At 35.2% G+C, this 16,492-nt stretch overlaps 1 protein-coding gene across 1 annotated transcript in view; it reads left to right on the top strand.

The window, feature by feature from the left end:
• The window catches only part of LOC306969190 (voltage-gated inwardly rectifying potassium channel KCNH6-like), a gene marked incomplete at both ends in the record, with an annotated part of 32,292 nt that overhangs the window by 10,200 nt on the left and 5,600 nt on the right, over nt 1-16,492 (top strand). The window contains 3 exons of the mRNA XM_079564790.1: nt 9,936-10,129; nt 13,013-13,121; nt 15,889-16,155. Of these exons, the coding sequence (XP_079420916.1) occupies nt 9,936-10,129; nt 13,013-13,121; nt 15,889-16,155 (570 nt within the window). The remainder of the gene's footprint in view (nt 1-9,935; nt 10,130-13,012; nt 13,122-15,888; nt 16,156-16,492) is intronic.

The raw sequence follows: 16,492 nt of genomic DNA, 5'->3' as shown, positions 1-16,492 counted from the left end.
AGTTAAGGGGTTAAATAAGTGATTTTATTTGTCATTATACAATTGTACAACGAGATTGCGTAGCTCAGGTGTCAGGTTCGTCCTGAGCCACTGCGTGTGTTTTTGGAGGTCGGGGAAACCTGTCTGCCTTCAGTCTCCTCTGAAACGGTGCAACGCCTCCTGGGTTTGTCCCTGTTTCAGAGCGTGGTGTCCTGCACTGGTCAGCTCCCTCCGCCTCCTCTCACTCCTTCTGATCTTCATCTTTGTCTTCCTCCTTCTCCCCTGGCTCTGTCGACATTCTTCACCTGAGGGTCAGAACATTAGGGATAGAAGGCTTGTGTGGCTTGCCCAGATACCTCCTTGTTTGCCCCTTTTTTGTTTCATGTAGCTCCTCTTGTGACGCCTCCATTTTTGTCTTTTTTTTGCTGGATTTTTGTCACTTTTTTGCTGGATTTTTGTCACTTTTTTGCTGGATTTTTGTCCTTTTTTTGCTGGATTTTTTTCATTTTTTTGCTGGATTTTTTTCAATTTTTTGGTGGATTTTTGTCATTTTTTTGCTGGATTTTTGTCATTTTTTTGCTGCAGTTTTTTCACCTTTTTGTTGAGTTTTTTGTCATTTTTAGCGTTTTTTTGTTGTGTTTACATCCTCATTTTCTTTTTGTCTTTTTTATCGCTGTTTTGAAGAAGCTTTTAGATTTGGAGAACATGGAGAACAGGAGAAAACATGTTCAGGTGGGAGTTAAGAGGTTAAATATTATTTTGTTTTTAATTTACATTAAAATGTGGACAGGAAGTAGTTGTTTCCCTACACTGGCCAACAGGAAGTTCCGTGCACAGAAACGGTATGAGCGGTTTGGCTTCAGCAGAACAAGAAAACAAGAACGCTCAAAAGGAGACGGCAAAGGCAATGTGTGTTTAAATGTGTTTCCTTCAGATGTCATTTTTTTTGCTGGATTTTTGTCACTTTTTTGCTGGATTTTTGTCATTTTTTTGCTGTTTTTTTTTTTTTTTTTGCTGGATTTTTGTCTTTTTTTTTGCTGGATTTTTGTCACTTTTTTGCTGGATTTTTGTCACTTTTTTGCTGGATTTTTGTCACTTTTTTGCTGGATTTTTGTCACTTTTTTGCTGGATTTTTGTCATTTTTTGCTGGATTTTTGTCACTTTTTTGCTGGATTTTTGTCATTTTTTTGCTGAATTTTTGTCTTTTTTTTGCTGGATTTTTGTCATTTTTTTTGCTGGATTTTTGTCACTTTTTTGCTGGATTTTTGTCACTTTTTTGCTGGATTTTTGTCATTTTTTTGCTGATTTTTCTTTTTTTTTTGCTGGATTTTTGTCTTTTTTTTGCTGGATTTTTGTCACTTTTTTGCTGGATTTTTGTCACTTTTTTGCTGAATTTTTGTCACTTTTTTGCTGGATTTTTGTCACTTTTTTGCTGGATTTTTGTCACTTTTTTGCTGGATTTTTGTCATTTTTTTGCTGGATTTTTGTCACTTTTTTGCTGGATTTTTGTCATTTTTTTGCTGATTTTTTGTCTTTTTTTTGCTGGATTTTTGTCACTTTTTTGCTGGATTTTTGTCACTTTTTTGCTGGATTTTTGTCACTTTTTTGCTGGATTTTTGTCACTTTTTTGACGGATTTAAAAAAAAATTTTGCTGGATTTAAAAAAAAAAATTGCTGAATTTTTGTCACTTTTTTGCTGGATTTTTGTCATTTTTTTGCTGATTTTTTGTCTTTTTTTTGCTGGATTTTTGTCTTTTTTTGCTGGATTTTTGCTCTTTTTTTTGCTGGATTTTTGTCTTTTTTTTTGTCTTTTTTTTTGCTGGATTTTTTTCATTTTTTGCTGGATATTTTTCACTTTTTTGCTGGATTTTTGTCCTTTTTTTGCTGGATTTTTTTCATTTTTTTGCTGGATTTTTTTCATTTTTTTGCTGGATTTTTTTCATTTTTTTGCTGGATTTTTTTCATTTTTTTGGTGGATTTTTGTCATTTTTTTTGCTGGATTTTTGTCATTTTTTTGCTGCAGTTTTTTCACCTTTTTGTTGAGTTTTTTGTCCTTTTTAGCGTTTTTTTGTTGTGTTTACATCCTCATTTTCTTTTTGTCTTTTTTATCGCTGTTTTGAAGAAGCTTTTAGATTTGGAGAACTTGGAGAACAGGAGAAAACATGTTCAGGTGGGAGTTAAGAGGTTAAATATTATTTTGTTTTTAATTTACATTAAAATGTGGACAGGAAGTAGTTGTTTCCCTACACTGGCCAACAGGAAGTTCCGTGCACAGAAACGGTATGAGCGGTTTGGCTTCAGCAGAACAAGAAAACAAGAACGCTCAAAAGGAGACGGCAAAGGCAATGTGTGTTTAAATGTGTTTCCTTCAGATGTCATTTTTTTTGCTGGATTTTTGTCACTTTTTTGCTGGATTTTTGTCATTTTTTTGCTGTTTTTTTTTTTTTTTTGCTGGATTTTTGTCTTTTTTTTTGCTGGATTTTTGTCACTTTTTTGCTGGATTTTTGTCACTTTTTTGCTGGATTTTTGTCACTTTTTTGCTGGATTTTTGTCACTTTTTTGCTGGATTTTTGTCATTTTTTGCTGGATTTTTGTCACTTTTTTGCTGGATTTTTGTCATTTTTTTGCTGAATTTTTGTCTTTTTTTTGCTGGATTTTTGTCATTTTTTTTGCTGGATTTTTGTCACTTTTTTGCTGGATTTTTGTCACTTTTTTGCTGGATTTTTGTCATTTTTTTGCTGATTTTTCTTTTTTTTTTGCTGGATTTTTGTCTTTTTTTTGCTGGATTTTTGTCACTTTTTTGCTGGATTTTTGTCACTTTTTTGCTGAATTTTTGTCACTTTTTTGCTGGATTTTTGTCACTTTTTTGCTGGATTTTTGTCACTTTTTTGCTGGATTTTTGTCATTTTTTTGCTGGATTTTTGTCACTTTTTTGCTGGATTTTTGTCATTTTTTTGCTGATTTTTTGTCTTTTTTTTGCTGGATTTTTGTCACTTTTTTGCTGGATTTTTGTCACTTTTTTGCTGGATTTTTGTCACTTTTTTGCTGGATTTTTGTCACTTTTTTGACGGATTTAAAAAAATTTTTTGCTGGATTTAAAAAAAAAAATTGCTGAATTTTTGTCACTTTTTTGCTGGATTTTTGTCATTTTTTTGCTGATTTTTTGTCTTTTTTTTGCTGGATTTTTGTCTTTTTTTGCTGGATTTTTGCTCTTTTTTTTGCTGGATTTTTGTCTTTTTTTTGTCTTTTTTTTTGCTGGATTTTTTTCATTTTTTGCTGGATATTTTTCACTTTTTTGCTGGATTTTTTTCATTTTTTTGCTGGATTTTTGTCATTTTTTTGCTGCAGTTTTTTCACCTTTTTGTTGAGTTTTTTGTCCTTTTTAGCGTTTTTTTGTTGTGTTTACATCCTCATTTTCTTTTTGTCTTTTTTATCGCTGTTTTGAAGAAGCTTTTAGATTTGGAGAACATGGAGAACAGGAGAAAACATGTTCAGGTGGGAGTTAAGAGGTTAAATATTATTTTGTTTTTAATTTACATTAAAATGTGGACAGGAAGTAGTTGTTTCCCTACACTGGCCAACAGGAAGTTCCGTGCACAGAAACGGTATGAGCGGTTTGGCTTCAGCAGAACAAGAAAACAAGAACGCTCAAAAGGAGACGGCAAAGGCAATGTGTGTTTAAATGTGTTTCCTTCAGATGTCATTTTTTTTGCTGGATTTTTGTCACTTTTTTGCTGGATTTTTGTCATTTTTTTGCTGATTTTTCTTTTTTTTTTGCTGGATTTTTTTCTTTTTTTTTGCTGGATTTTTGTCACTTTTTTTGCTGGATTTTTGTCACTTTTTTGCTGGATTTTTGTCACTTTTTTTGCTGGATTTTTGTCACTTTTTTGCTGGATTTTTGTCATTTTTTTGCTGGATTTTTGTCACTTTTTTGCTGGATTTTTGTCATTTTTTTGCTGATTTTTTGTCTTTTTTTTGCTGGATTTTTGTCATTTTTTTTGCTGGATTTTTGTCACTTTTTTGCTGGATTTTTGTCACTTTTTTGCTGGATTTTTGTTACTTTTTTGCTGGATTTTTGTCACTTTTTTGACGGATTTAAAAAAAAAATTGCTGGATTTAAAAAAAAAAATTGCTGAATTTTTGTCACTTTTTTGCTGGATTTTTGTCATTTTTTTGCTGATTTTTTGTCTTTTTTTTTGCTGGATTTTTGTCTTTTTTTGCTGGATTTTTGCTCATTTTTTTGCTGGATTTTTGTCTTTTTTTTTGCTGGATTTTTTTCATTTTTTGCTGGATATTTTTCACTTTTTTGCTGGATTTTTGTCCTTTTTTTGCTGGATTTTTTTCATTTTTTTGCTGGATTTTTTTCATTTTTTTGGTGGATTTTTGTCTTTTTTTTTGCTGGATTTTTGTCATTTTTTTGCTGCAGTTTTTTCACCTTTTTGTTGAGTTTTTTGTCATTTTTAGCGTTTTTTTGTTGTGTTTACATCCTCATTTTCTTTTTGTCTTTTTTATCGCTGTTTTGAAGAAGCTTTTAGATTTGGAGAACATGGAGAACAGGAGAAAACATGTTCAGGTGGGAGTTAAGAGGTTAAATATTATTTTGTTTTTAATTTACATTAAAATGTGGACAGGAAGTAGTTGTTTCCCTACACTGGCCAACAGGAAGTTCCGTGCACAGAAACGGTATGAGCGGTTTGGCTTCAGCAGAACAAGAAAACAAGAACGCTCAAAAGGAGACGGCAAAGGCAATGTGTGTTTAAATGTGTTTCCTTCAGATGTCATTTTTTTGCTGGATTTTTGTCACTTTTTTGCTGGATTTTTGTCATTTTTTTGCTGATTTTTATTTTTTTTTTGCTGGATTTTTGTCTTTTTTTTGCTGGATTTTTGTCACTTTTTTGCTGGATTTTTGTCACTTTTTTGCTGGATTTTTGTCACTTTTTTGCTGGATTTTTGTCACTTTTTTGCTGGATTTTTGTCATTTTTTTGCTGGATTTTTGTCACTTTTTTGCTGGATTTTTGTCATTTTTTTGCTGATTTTTTGTCTTTTTTTTGCTGGATTTTTGTCATTTTTTTTGCTGGATTTTTGTCACTTTTTTGCTGGATTTTTGTCACTTTTTTGCTGGATTTTTGTCACTTTTTTGCTGGATTTTTGTCACTTTTTTGACGGATTTAAAAAAAAAAATTGCTGGATTTAAAAAAAAAAATTGCTGAATTTTTGTCACTTTTTTGCTGGATTTTTGTCATTTTTTTGCTGATTTTTTGTCTTTTTTTTTGCTGGATTTTTGTCTTTTTTTGCTGGATTTTTGCTAATTTTTTTGCTGGATTTTTGTCTTTTTTTTTGCTGGATTTTTTTCATTTTTTGCTGGATATTTTTCACTTTTTTGCTGGATTTTTGTCCTTTTTTTGCTGGATTTTTTTCATTTTTTTTGCTGGATTTTTTTCATTTTTTTGCTGCAGTTTTTTCACCTTTTTGTTGAGTTTTTTGTCATTTTTAGCGTTTTTTTGTTGTGTTTACATCCTCATTTTCTTTTGGTCTTTTTTATCGCTGTTTTGAAGAAGCTTTTAGATTTGGAGAACATGGAGAACAGGAGAAAACATGTTCAGGTGGGAGTTAAGAGGTTAAATATTATTTTGTTTTTAATTTACATTAAAATGTGGACAGGAAGTAGTTGTTTCCCTACACTGGCCAACAGGAAGTTCCGTGCACAGAAACGGTATGAGCGGTTTGGCTTCAGCAGAACAAGAAAACAAGAACGCTCAAAAGGAGACGGCAAAGGCAATGTGTGTTTAAATGTGTTTCCTTCGGATGTCATTTTTTTGCTGGATTTTTGTCACTTTTTTGCTGGATTTTTGTCATTTTTTTGCTGATTTTTTTTTTTTTTTTGCTGGATTTTTGTCATTTTTTTGCTGGATTTTTGTCACTTTTTTGCTGGATTTTTGTCATTTTTTTGCTGATTTTTTTTTTTTTTTTGCTGGATTTTTGTCTTTTTTTTGCTGGATTTTTGTCACTTTTTTGCTGGATTTTTGTCACTTTTTTGCTGGATTTTTGTCACTTTTTTGCTGGATTTTTGTCACTTTTTTGACGGATTTAAAAAAAAAAATTGCTGGATTTAAAAAAAAAAATTGCTGAATTTTTGTCACTTTTTTGCTGGATTTTTGTCATTTTTTTGCTGATTTTTTGTCTTTTTTTTTGCTGGATTTTTGTCTTTTTTTGCTGGATTTTTGCTAATTTTTTTGCTGGATTTTTGTCTTTTTTTTTGCTGGATTTTTTTCATTTTTTGCTGGATATTTTTCACTTTTTTGCTGGATTTTTGTCCTTTTTTTGCTGGATTTTTTTCATTTTTTTTGCTGGATTTTTTTCATTTTTTTGGTGGATTTTTGTCATTTTTTTTGCTGGATTTTTGTCATTTTTTTGCTGCAGTTTTTTCACCTTTTTGTTGAGTTTTTTGTCATTTTTAGCGTTTTTTTGTTGTGTTTACATCCTCATTTTCTTTTGGTCTTTTTTATCGCTGTTTTGAAGAAGCTTTTAGATTTGGAGAACATGGAGAACAGGAGAAAACATGTTCAGGTGGGAGTTAAGAGGTTAAATATTATTTTGTTTTTAATTTACATTAAAATGTGGACAGGAAGTAGTTGTTTCCCTACACTGGCCAACAGGAAGTTCCGTGCACAGAAACGGTATGAGCGGTTTGGCTTCAGCAGAACAAGAAAACAAGAACGCTCAAAAGGAGACGGCAAAGGCAATGTGTGTTTAAATGTGTTTCCTTCGGATGTCATTTTTTTGCTGGATTTTTGTCACTTTTTTGCTGGATTTTTGTCATTTTTTTGCTGATTTTTTGTCTTTTTTTTGCTGGATTTTTGTCATTTTTTTTGCTGGATTTTTGTCACTTTTTTGCTGGATTTTTGTCACTTTTTTGCTGGATTTTTGTCACTTTTTTGCTGGATTTTTGTCACTTTTTTGCTGGATTTTTGTCACTTTTTTGCTGGATTTTTGTCACTTTTTTGCTGGATTTTTGTCATTTTTTTGCTGATTTTTTGTCTTTTTTTTGCTGGATTTTTGTCTTTTTTTGCTGGATTTTTGCTCATTTTTTTGCTGGATTTTTGTCTTTTTTTTTGCTGGATTTTTTTCATTTTTTGCTGGATATTTTTCACTTTTTTGCTGGATTTTTGTCATTTTTTTGCTGCAGTTTTTTCACCTTTTTGTTGAGTTTTTAGTCATTTTTAGCGTTTTTTTGTTGTGTTTACATCCTCATTTTCTTTTTGTCTTTTTTATCGCTGTTTTGAAGAAGCTTTTAGATTTGGAGAACATGGAGAACAGGAAAAAACATGTTCAGGTGGGAGTTAAGAGGTTAAATATTATTTTGTTTTTAATTTACATTAAAATGTGGACAGGAAGTAGTTGTTTCCCTACACTGGCCAACAGGAAGTTCCGTGCACAGAAACGGTATGAGCGGTTTGGCTTCAGCAGAACAAGAAAACAAGAACGCTCAAAAGGAGACGGCAAAGGCAATGTGTGTTTAAATGTGTTTCCTTCAGATGTCATTTTTTTGCTGGATTTTTGTCACTTTTTTGCTGGATTTTTGTCATTTTTTTGCTGATTTTTTTTTTTTTTTTGCTGGATTTTTGTCTTTTTTTTGCTGGATTTTTGTCACTTTTTTGCTGGATTTTTGTCACTTTTTTGCTGGATTTTTGTCACTTTTTTGCTGGATTTTTGTCATTTTTTTGCTGGATTTTTGTCATTTTTTTGCTGATTTTTTTTTTTTTTTTGCTGGATTTTTGTCTTTTTTTTGCTGGATTTTTGTCACTTTTTTGCTGGATTTTTGTCACTTTTTTGCTGGATTTTTGTCACTTTTTTGCTGGATTTTTGTCATTTTTTTGCTGGATTTTTGTCACTTTTTTGCTGGATTTTTGTCACTTTTTTGCTGGATTTTTGTCACTTTTTTGCTGGATTTTTGTCACTTTTTTGCTGGATTTTTGTCACTTTTTTGACGGATTTAAAAAAAAAAATTGCTGGATTTAAAAAAAAAATTGCTGAATTTTTGTCACTTTTTTGCTGGATTTTTGTCATTTTTTTGCTGATTTTTTGTCTTTTTTTTGCTGGATTTTTGTCTTTTTTTGCTGGATTTTTGCTCATTTTTTTGCTGGATTTTTGTCTTTTTTTTTGCTGGATTTTTTTCATTTTTTGCTGGATATTTTTCACTTTTTTGCTGGATTTTTGTCCTTTTTTTGCTGGATTTTTTTCATTTTTTTTGCTGGATTTTTTTCATTTTTTTGGTGGATTTTTGTCATTTTTTTTGCTGGATTTTTGTCATTTTTTTGCTGCAGTTTTTTCACCTTTTTGTTGAGTTTTTTGTCATTTTTAGCGTTTTTTTGTTGTGTTTACATCCTCATTTTCTTTTTGTCTTTTTTATCGCTGTTTTGAAGAAGCTTTTAGATTTGGAGAACATGGAGAACAGGAGAAAACATGTTCAGGTGGGAGTTAAGAGGTTAAATATTATTTTGTTTTTAATTTACATTAAAATGTGGACACGAAGTAGTTGTTTCCCTACACTGGCCAACAGGAAGTTCCGTGCACAGAAACGGTATGAGCGGTTTGGCTTCAGCAGAACAAGAAAACAAGAACGCTCAAAAGGAGACGGCAAAGGCAATGTGTGTTTAAATGTGTTTCCTTCAGATGTCATTTTTTTTGCTGGATTTTTGTCACTTTTTTGCTGGATTTTTGTCATTTTTTTGCTGATTTTTTGTCTTTTTTTTGCTGGATTTTTGTCTTTTTTTTTGCTGGATTTTTGTCACTTTTTTGCTGGATTTTTGTCACTTTTTTGCTGGATTTTTGTCACTTTTTTGCTGGATTTTTGTCACTTTTTTTGCTGGATTTTTGTCACTTTTTTGCTGGATTTTTGTCATTTTGTTGCTGGATTTTTGTCACTTTTTTGCTGGATTTTTGTCACTTTTTTGACAGATTAAAATTTTTTTTTTGCTGGATTTAAAAAAAAAAATTGCTGAATTTTTGTCACTTTTTTGCTGGATTTTTGTCATTTTTTTGCTGATTTTTTGTCTTTTTTTTTGCTGGATTTTTGTCTTTTTTTGCTGGATTTTTGCTCATTTTTTTGCTGGATTTTTGTCTTTTTTTTGCTGGATTTTTGTCATTTTTTTGCTGGATTTTTGTCATTTTTTTGCTGATTTTTTGTCTTTTTTTTGCTGGATTTTTGTCTTTTTTTTTTGCTGGATTTTTGTCACTTTTTTGCTGGATTTTTGTCACTTTTTTGCTGGATTTTTGTCACTTTTTTGCTGGATTTTTGTCACTTTTTTGCTGGATTTTTGTCATTTTGTTGCTGGATTTTTGTCACTTTTTTGCTGGATTTTTGTCACTTTTTTGACGGATTAAAAAAATTTTTTTGCTGGATTTAAAAAAAAAAATTGCTGAATTTTTGTCACTTTTTTGCTGGATTTTTGTCATTTTTTTGCTGATTTTTTGTCTTTTTTTTTGCTGGATTTTTGTCTTTTTTTGCTGGATTTTTGCTCATTTTTTTGCTGGATTTTTGTCTTTTTTTTGCTGGATTTTTGTCATTTTTTTGCTGCAGTTTTTTCACCTTTTTGTTGAGTTTTTGTCATTTTTAGCGTTTTTTTGTTGTGTTTACATCCTCATTTTCTTTTTGTCTTTTTTATCGCCGTTTTGAAGAAGCTTTTAGATTTGGAGAACATGGAGAACAGGAGAAAACATGTTCAGGTGGGAGTTAAGAGGTTAAATATTATTTTGTTTTTAATTTACATTAAAATGTGGACAGGAAGTAGTTGTTTCCCTACACTGGCCAACAGGAAGTTCCGTGCACAGAAACGGTATGAGCGGTTTGGTTTCAGCAAGAAAACATGAACGCTCAAAAGGAGACGGCAAAAGCAATGTGTGTTTAAATGTGTTTCATTCAGATGTTTGTGATAATTTACTCTTTACTCTCCAGGTAAGAACGACATCTTCGGCGAGGCCATCAGCGTGTTCGGGCGCCCGGGTAAATCCAGCGCCGACGTGCGAGCGCTGACCTACTGCGACCTCCACAAGATCCACAGAGAAGACCTGCTGGAGGTGCTGGACATGTACCCGGACTTCGCCGAGAGCTTCTGGATCAACCTGGAGGTCACGTTCAACCTGAGAGACGTGAGTCCCACACACAGGCCTGGGAACATGAACCAGATCTTAACCTCTTAACTCCCGCCTGAACCGAGAGCATTTTCTCCAGTTCAGCTTTGCCCAAATCCTGTAGGCCAGTGTAACGCCTCATTTGAAAGATCTACAAAACTCATCTAAATGGATCTTTTTCCTCACGTCATCAGATTTTTTTCCATCTTTTTTCTGGGGGGGTTTCAACTCATTTTTGTAACTTTTTTGTAATTTTTTTGTCAAATAGTAAATTTTAGTAAACTTTTTATCACATGTTCAGCATTTTTTAGTCTTTTTTTGTCAGTTTTTTGTCATTTTTAGCGTTTTTTTGTTGTGTTTACATCCTCATTTTCTTTTTGTCTTTTTTATCGCTGTTTTGAAGAAGCTTTTAGATTTGGAGAACATGGAGAACAGGAGAAAACATGTTCAGGTGGGAGTTAAGAGGTTAAATATTATTTTGTTTTTAATTTACATTAAAATGTGGACAGGAAGTAGTTGTTTCCCTACACTGGCCAACAGGAAGTTCCGTGCACAGAAACGGTATGAGCGGTTTGGCTTCAGCAGAACAAGAAAACAAGAACGCTCAAAAGGAGACGGCAAAGGCAATGTGTGTTTAAATGTGTTTCCTTCAGATGTCATTTTTTTGCTGGATTTTTGTCACTTTTTTGCTGGATTTTTGTCATTTTTTTGCTGATTTTAATTTTTTTTTTGCTGGATTTTTGTCTTTTTTTTGCTGGATTTTTGTCACTTTTTTGCTGGATTTTTGTCACTTTTTTGCTGGATTTTTGTCACTTTTTTGCTGGATTTTTGTCACTTTTTTGCTGGATTTTTGTCATTTTTTTGCTGGATTTTTGTCACTTTTTTGCTGGATTTTTGTCATTTTTTTGCTGATTTTTTGTCTTTTTTTTGCTGGATTTTTGTCACTTTTTTGCTGGATTTTTGTCACTTTTTTGCTGGATTTTTGTCACTTTTTTGCTGGATTTTTGTCACTTTTTTGACGGATTTAAAAAAAAAAATTGCTGGATTTAAAAAAAAAAATTGCTGAATTTTTGTCACTTTTTTGCTGGATTTTTGTCATTTTTTTGCTGATTTTTTGTCTTTTTTTTTGCTGGATTTTTGTCTTTTTTTGCTGGATTTTTGCTAATTTTTTTGCTGATTTTTTTTTTTTTTTGCTGGATTTTTGTCTTTTTTTTGCTGGATTTTTGTCACTTTTTTGCTGGATTTTTGTCACTTTTTTGCTGGATTTTTGTCACTTTTTTGCTGGATTTTTGTCATTTTTTTGCTGGATTTTTGTCACTTTTTTGCTGGATTTTTGTCATTTTTTTGCTGATTTTTTGTCTTTTTTCTGCTGGATTTTTGTCATTTTTTTTGCTGGATTTTTGTCACTTTTTTGCTGGATTTTTGTCACTTTTTTGCTGGATTTTTTTCACTTTTTTGCTGGATTTTTGTCACTTTTTTGACGGATTTAAAAAAAAAAATTGCTGGATTTAAAAAAAAAAAATGCTGAATTTTTGTCACTTTTTTGCTGGATTTTTGTCATTTTTTTGCTGATTTTTTGTCTTTTTTTTTGCTGGATTTTTGTCTTTTTTTGCTGGATTTTTGCTCATTTTTTTGCTGGATTTTTGTCTTTTTTTTTGCTGGATTTTTTTCATTTTTTGCTGGATTTTTTTCATTTTTTTTGCTGGATTTTTTTCATTTTTTTGCTGGATTTTTGTCCTTTTTTTGCTGGATTTTTTTCATTTTTTTTGCTGGATTTTTTTCATTTTTTTGGTGGATTTTTGTCATTTTTTTTGCTGGATTTTTGTCATTTTTTTGCTGCAGTTTTTTCACCTTTTTGTTGAGTTTTTTGTCATTTTTAGCGTTTTTTTGTTGTGTTTACATCCTCATTTTCTTTTTGTCTTTTTTATCGCTGTTTTGAAGAAGCTTTTAGATTTGGAGAACATGGAGAACAGGAGAAAACATGTTCAGGTGGGAGTTAAGAGGTTAAATATTATTTTGTTTTTAATTTACATTAAAATGTGGACAGGAAGTAGTTGTTTCCCTACACTGGCCAACAGGAAGTTCCGTGCACAGAAACGGTATGAGCGGTTTGGCTTCAGCAGAACAAGAAAACAAGAACGCTCAAAAGGAGACGGCAAAGGCAATGTGTGTTTAAATGTGTTTCCTTCAGATGTCATTTTTTTTGCTGGATTTTTGTCACTTTTTTGCTGGATTTTTGTCATTTTTTTGCTGATTTTTTGTCTTTTTTTTGCTGGATTTTTGTCTTTTTTTTTGCTGGATTTTTGTCACTTTTTTGCTGGATTTTTGTCACTTTTTTGCTGGATTTTTGTCACTTTTTTGCTGGATTTTTGTCACTTTTTTTGCTGGATTTTTGTCAATTTTTTGCTGGATTTTTGTCATTTTTTTGCTGATTTTTTGTCTTTTTTTTGCTGGATTTTTGTCTTTTTTTTTGCTGGATTTTTGTCACTTTTTTGCTGGATTTTTGTCACTTTTTTGCTGGATTTTTGTCACTTTTTTGCTGGATTTTTGTCACTTTTTTTGCTGGATTTTTGTCATTTTGTTGCTGGATTTTTGTCACTTTTTTGCTGGATTTTTGTCACTTTTTTGACGGATTTTTTCCCTTTTTCTCCCATTATTCCCCCTCCATTTTTCTCCCTTTTCCCATTTTTTTCCTCTATTTTTCCCCCCATTATCCCCATATTTCTTCTCAATTTGTTCGCCCTGTTTTCGCTCTTTTTCTCCACTTTTCTTGACAATGGAGACAAACTCGTTATAGCTTGTAGATCTTGAAGACGACACATTTCCCGGCTCTGCCTGGAGTGTTTCTGTTTCTTTGTTTTTGAGTGTTTCTGTGGCTTGACTGGCGCTCGTGTGTCTCAGGCAGACGGGGTGGACCTGTCGACTCCCGCTGCCTCCGAGTGCGACCCGCCCCGACACAAGGAGAGGCCCAGGAGGAGGCGGGACTCTCTGCGCCGCCGCAACCGACCAGGTCAGTCCGGGTGACGTGTGCTTAAAAAGAAGAACACCTGAGGGATTTCCCAGGGCACTGAGGGGGGGAATGGGTCATACACAGACTTTAAACACTGAATTCAATTAAAAAACTATGGTCCAAAATTTGAAAAAAAAAAAATCAAGCAAAGGACCGGAACATACGGGGTAAATTCAAATGGATATGAGGATTTGTCAGCCTTTATTAGATCTAATAATAATTACTGTGCTGAAAATAAAGCAGTGCAGTGAATCTTATTACCGTATGTTCCGGACTGTAAGTCGTTCCTGAGGATAAGTCAGCCGTGGGAACTACCAGGGCACGGAGGCATAACAGCACAGTTGACAAGCCTCTCCTGGCAGCACGTTCTTTCAAGCTCTCCTTTGCGAACTGAAACAGGTATTTCAGTCATTTGCAAGTTCGTTCCTTTAGCTGTGGCCATCTCGCTTTTACCTCTGCTTTTCGCTAGTCCCTCACAAGTTTCTCACTCACTCCACACTTATTTCTGCTGCTCCATTACCGTTTTTTAAATCTTCAGTGGTTCAGGAGTAGTAGACATAGGTATCATATAATAAAGCTAGATGTCTTGAGGCAGAGTCCCACCGGCGGCCATCTTGCCACAGGGAAGTTTTCTGGCGAGCTCAAGTGAGTGAGTGATCAGCACGAACACAAATCCTCTTGTCTCACTTTTTGTTTGTTTGGTTACTTACAAACGTTATTAACGTGGCTATAATTGTGAATGCTGGAACATGTTGAAATTGCAGATTTTCTTTTTTTATTCATGTGTTTGCAGTGTCACACCTACATTTCTGACGTTTATAACAAACCAAACCGTTTGAAAATCGGTGGAAAATTGAGCAAGTTATGGTTACCGTAAATGCTCTAATACAGGCCGGGGCCTTTATTTACTCAAGGGCATCTCGGACCAGGCCTTTATTGGAACCAGGCCACAATTAGAGACAGGCCTTTATTTCTATTTGAGCAAAACAGACGACCAGGAAAATGAAGAAAAACGAGATTTGTGTCCATTTGCACCTAAAATATTATGTTCATTTATTAATTAACATTTCAAACCCAGAGGCCGGGTCTCTGACAGGGGCCGGGTCTCTGACAGGGGCCGGGTCTATAACAGAGGCCGGGTCTCTGACAGGGGCCGGGTCTCTGACAGGGGCCGGGTCTATAACAGAGGCCGGGTCTATAACAGAGGCCGGGTCTAGAACAGGGGCCGGGTCTCTGACAGGGGCCGGGTCTCTAACAGAGGCCGGGTCTCTGACAGAGGCCGGGTTCGCGGCTGGCGGAGGCAAATTAAAGCCGGTCTCTAAAACAGGCCAGGGCTTTTATTAGAAACTATAACTGTAGAAATATTCCCCATGTTAGGAATTTGTCTCATACGAGTGTAAATGAAAACTCACGTGCAGGAAGTAACAAACGGGAACCCGGGCCGACGGGGGACGCTGCGGAGGAGCTGATCCGAGCGTAACTTTGATTTAGCCACTTTTCAAACCTCCTGGAATTATATTTAGAAACAGGGAAAGCAACAAATGTTGTGTGACCCTCCAGGGTTTTAATAAAGTCACCATCGCGTCTTCAAAGCACGTCCAGCTGCTCCGTGTGCAGGTCAGTCCCACGCCTCAAAATAACTCCTCCCATCAGCGCGAGCGTCTCGTCTTCTCTCGGGTCAGTCTCATGATCGATCACAAACACAAACGCTCCGTCTAAACTCGCCTTTTACACAAGATAACAACAAATAATCCGGTCCGCGGTAAAAACGAAACAGAAACCTGCAGTGACACTGATGTCAAAGCTCCGCTAACAGCAACGAAACACTTCCTGTTGTCCCGACAAAATAAAAGGCGTCAATGTTCCAGCCGCTGGGAGAGGGTTTGAAATGTTAATTAATAAATGAACCTAATATTTTAGGTGCAAATGGACACAAGTCTCGTTTTTCTTCGTTTTCCTGGTCGTCCGTTTTGCTCAAATAGAAATAAAGGCCTGTCTCTAATTGTGACCTGGCTCCAATAAAGGCCTGGTCCGAGATGCCCTTGAGTAAATAAAGGCCCCGGCCTATATTAGAGCATTTGCGGTATGTACACACTGTACCAATGCTCTGCTGTGTTTCTCCTCTGCTCAGTTCAACACTAAGCCTTGTTTAGTCCTGGTTTAGTCCTGGTTTAGTCCTGGTTTAGTCCTGGTTTAGTCCTGGTGTTTCAGTCATTTTGGGGTCGTTTCTACAAAAAATAAAAAGTGTGAAGGAGCTCAGGGGCAGCGTTTTCTCGTTTTGTTCATTTGTGCTGCAGTTTACGCTCTGCAGCCGTCAGAGAGAGAGAGCCCACACAGTCGCCCGTCTGAGGGGATTCACCGCCGGGTCCAAAGATCGGATCCACGGTTCGGGTCTGGACGGGTTTGCGAGTGGGTCCGGATCTGGACCATGGTCGGTCATTTAGTGACCACTGCTCTAAACTTTACTGATTTCTGCTGCTAGCTTTGAGTTTGGCAGCTCCTCTTGAAGCCAGTGCTGTTTTCGTCAAAGATGATGATATTATTTTGTTGACGGACCTTTTTATAACGATCCGTAACAGTGACGAGCTAAAAATAGCCCTTTGGCGACTTAAACATAACAAGACGTTTGAGAGTTTTTGTTGACGAGACGAACAGTTGTTTGCCAGATGTTCAAAATCAGGGCTTGAGTGCAGAGTCCTCATTCCACATTTTAAACCTCCTCTAAACGGGACATGTCTGCTTTAAACTCTCTTGTTTCTCTCCTCAGACGGCATGGACCGTGAAGACCCGGACCAGCCGTGCCTGGGCTTCACCCTCTGTGCCCGGCCCTCTCACCCCGCCGTGCCCCCCTCGCACCCGCCCTCTCAGTGGGACGACCTGTGCAGCAGCGGCAGCCTGTACTCTCACTCCAGCGACGACGACAGACCGGGGCGCCACCCGCCGGGGAGAGACTGCCCCCCGATGGTGATCCCGAGGCAGCACAGCGGGCCCTCGGTGGGACGTCCCATGGAGATCCAGGGGCCGCAGTGCACAGGTACAAGAGTGACGGGTCTTACGTCGTGGTTTTATTTACAGATAATTTGAAACTTTCGCTGTAGATTAGTCACATGAATCTGTGTGTTGTCACAATACTAACATTTTTAACTCGATTTCGATACTGAAAATTAAACTCCCCTTTTGAATATGTACACTATATTTGCTGTAGGAAACTTTTGTCTCTTTTTCCATCTGCCTTCATAGTCTGTGATGTTTTCTTGAACTATTTGTTGATTTGTGCAAGACATCGCTGATCCTTACTGGATAAAATAATCGCGACCTCCGGCGATCGCACTCGGAGTCACGTGTCACTCGCCGCATAGAGCCTATTGCAT

Source organism: Gobius niger (genome assembly GCF_951799975.1).
Source record: "Gobius niger genome assembly, chromosome: 10".
NCBI lineage: Eukaryota > Metazoa > Chordata > Actinopteri > Gobiiformes > Gobiidae > Gobius > Gobius niger.
Note: the sequence above shows the minus strand (reverse complement) of the source record. Positions and strands in the feature narration are given on the sequence as shown.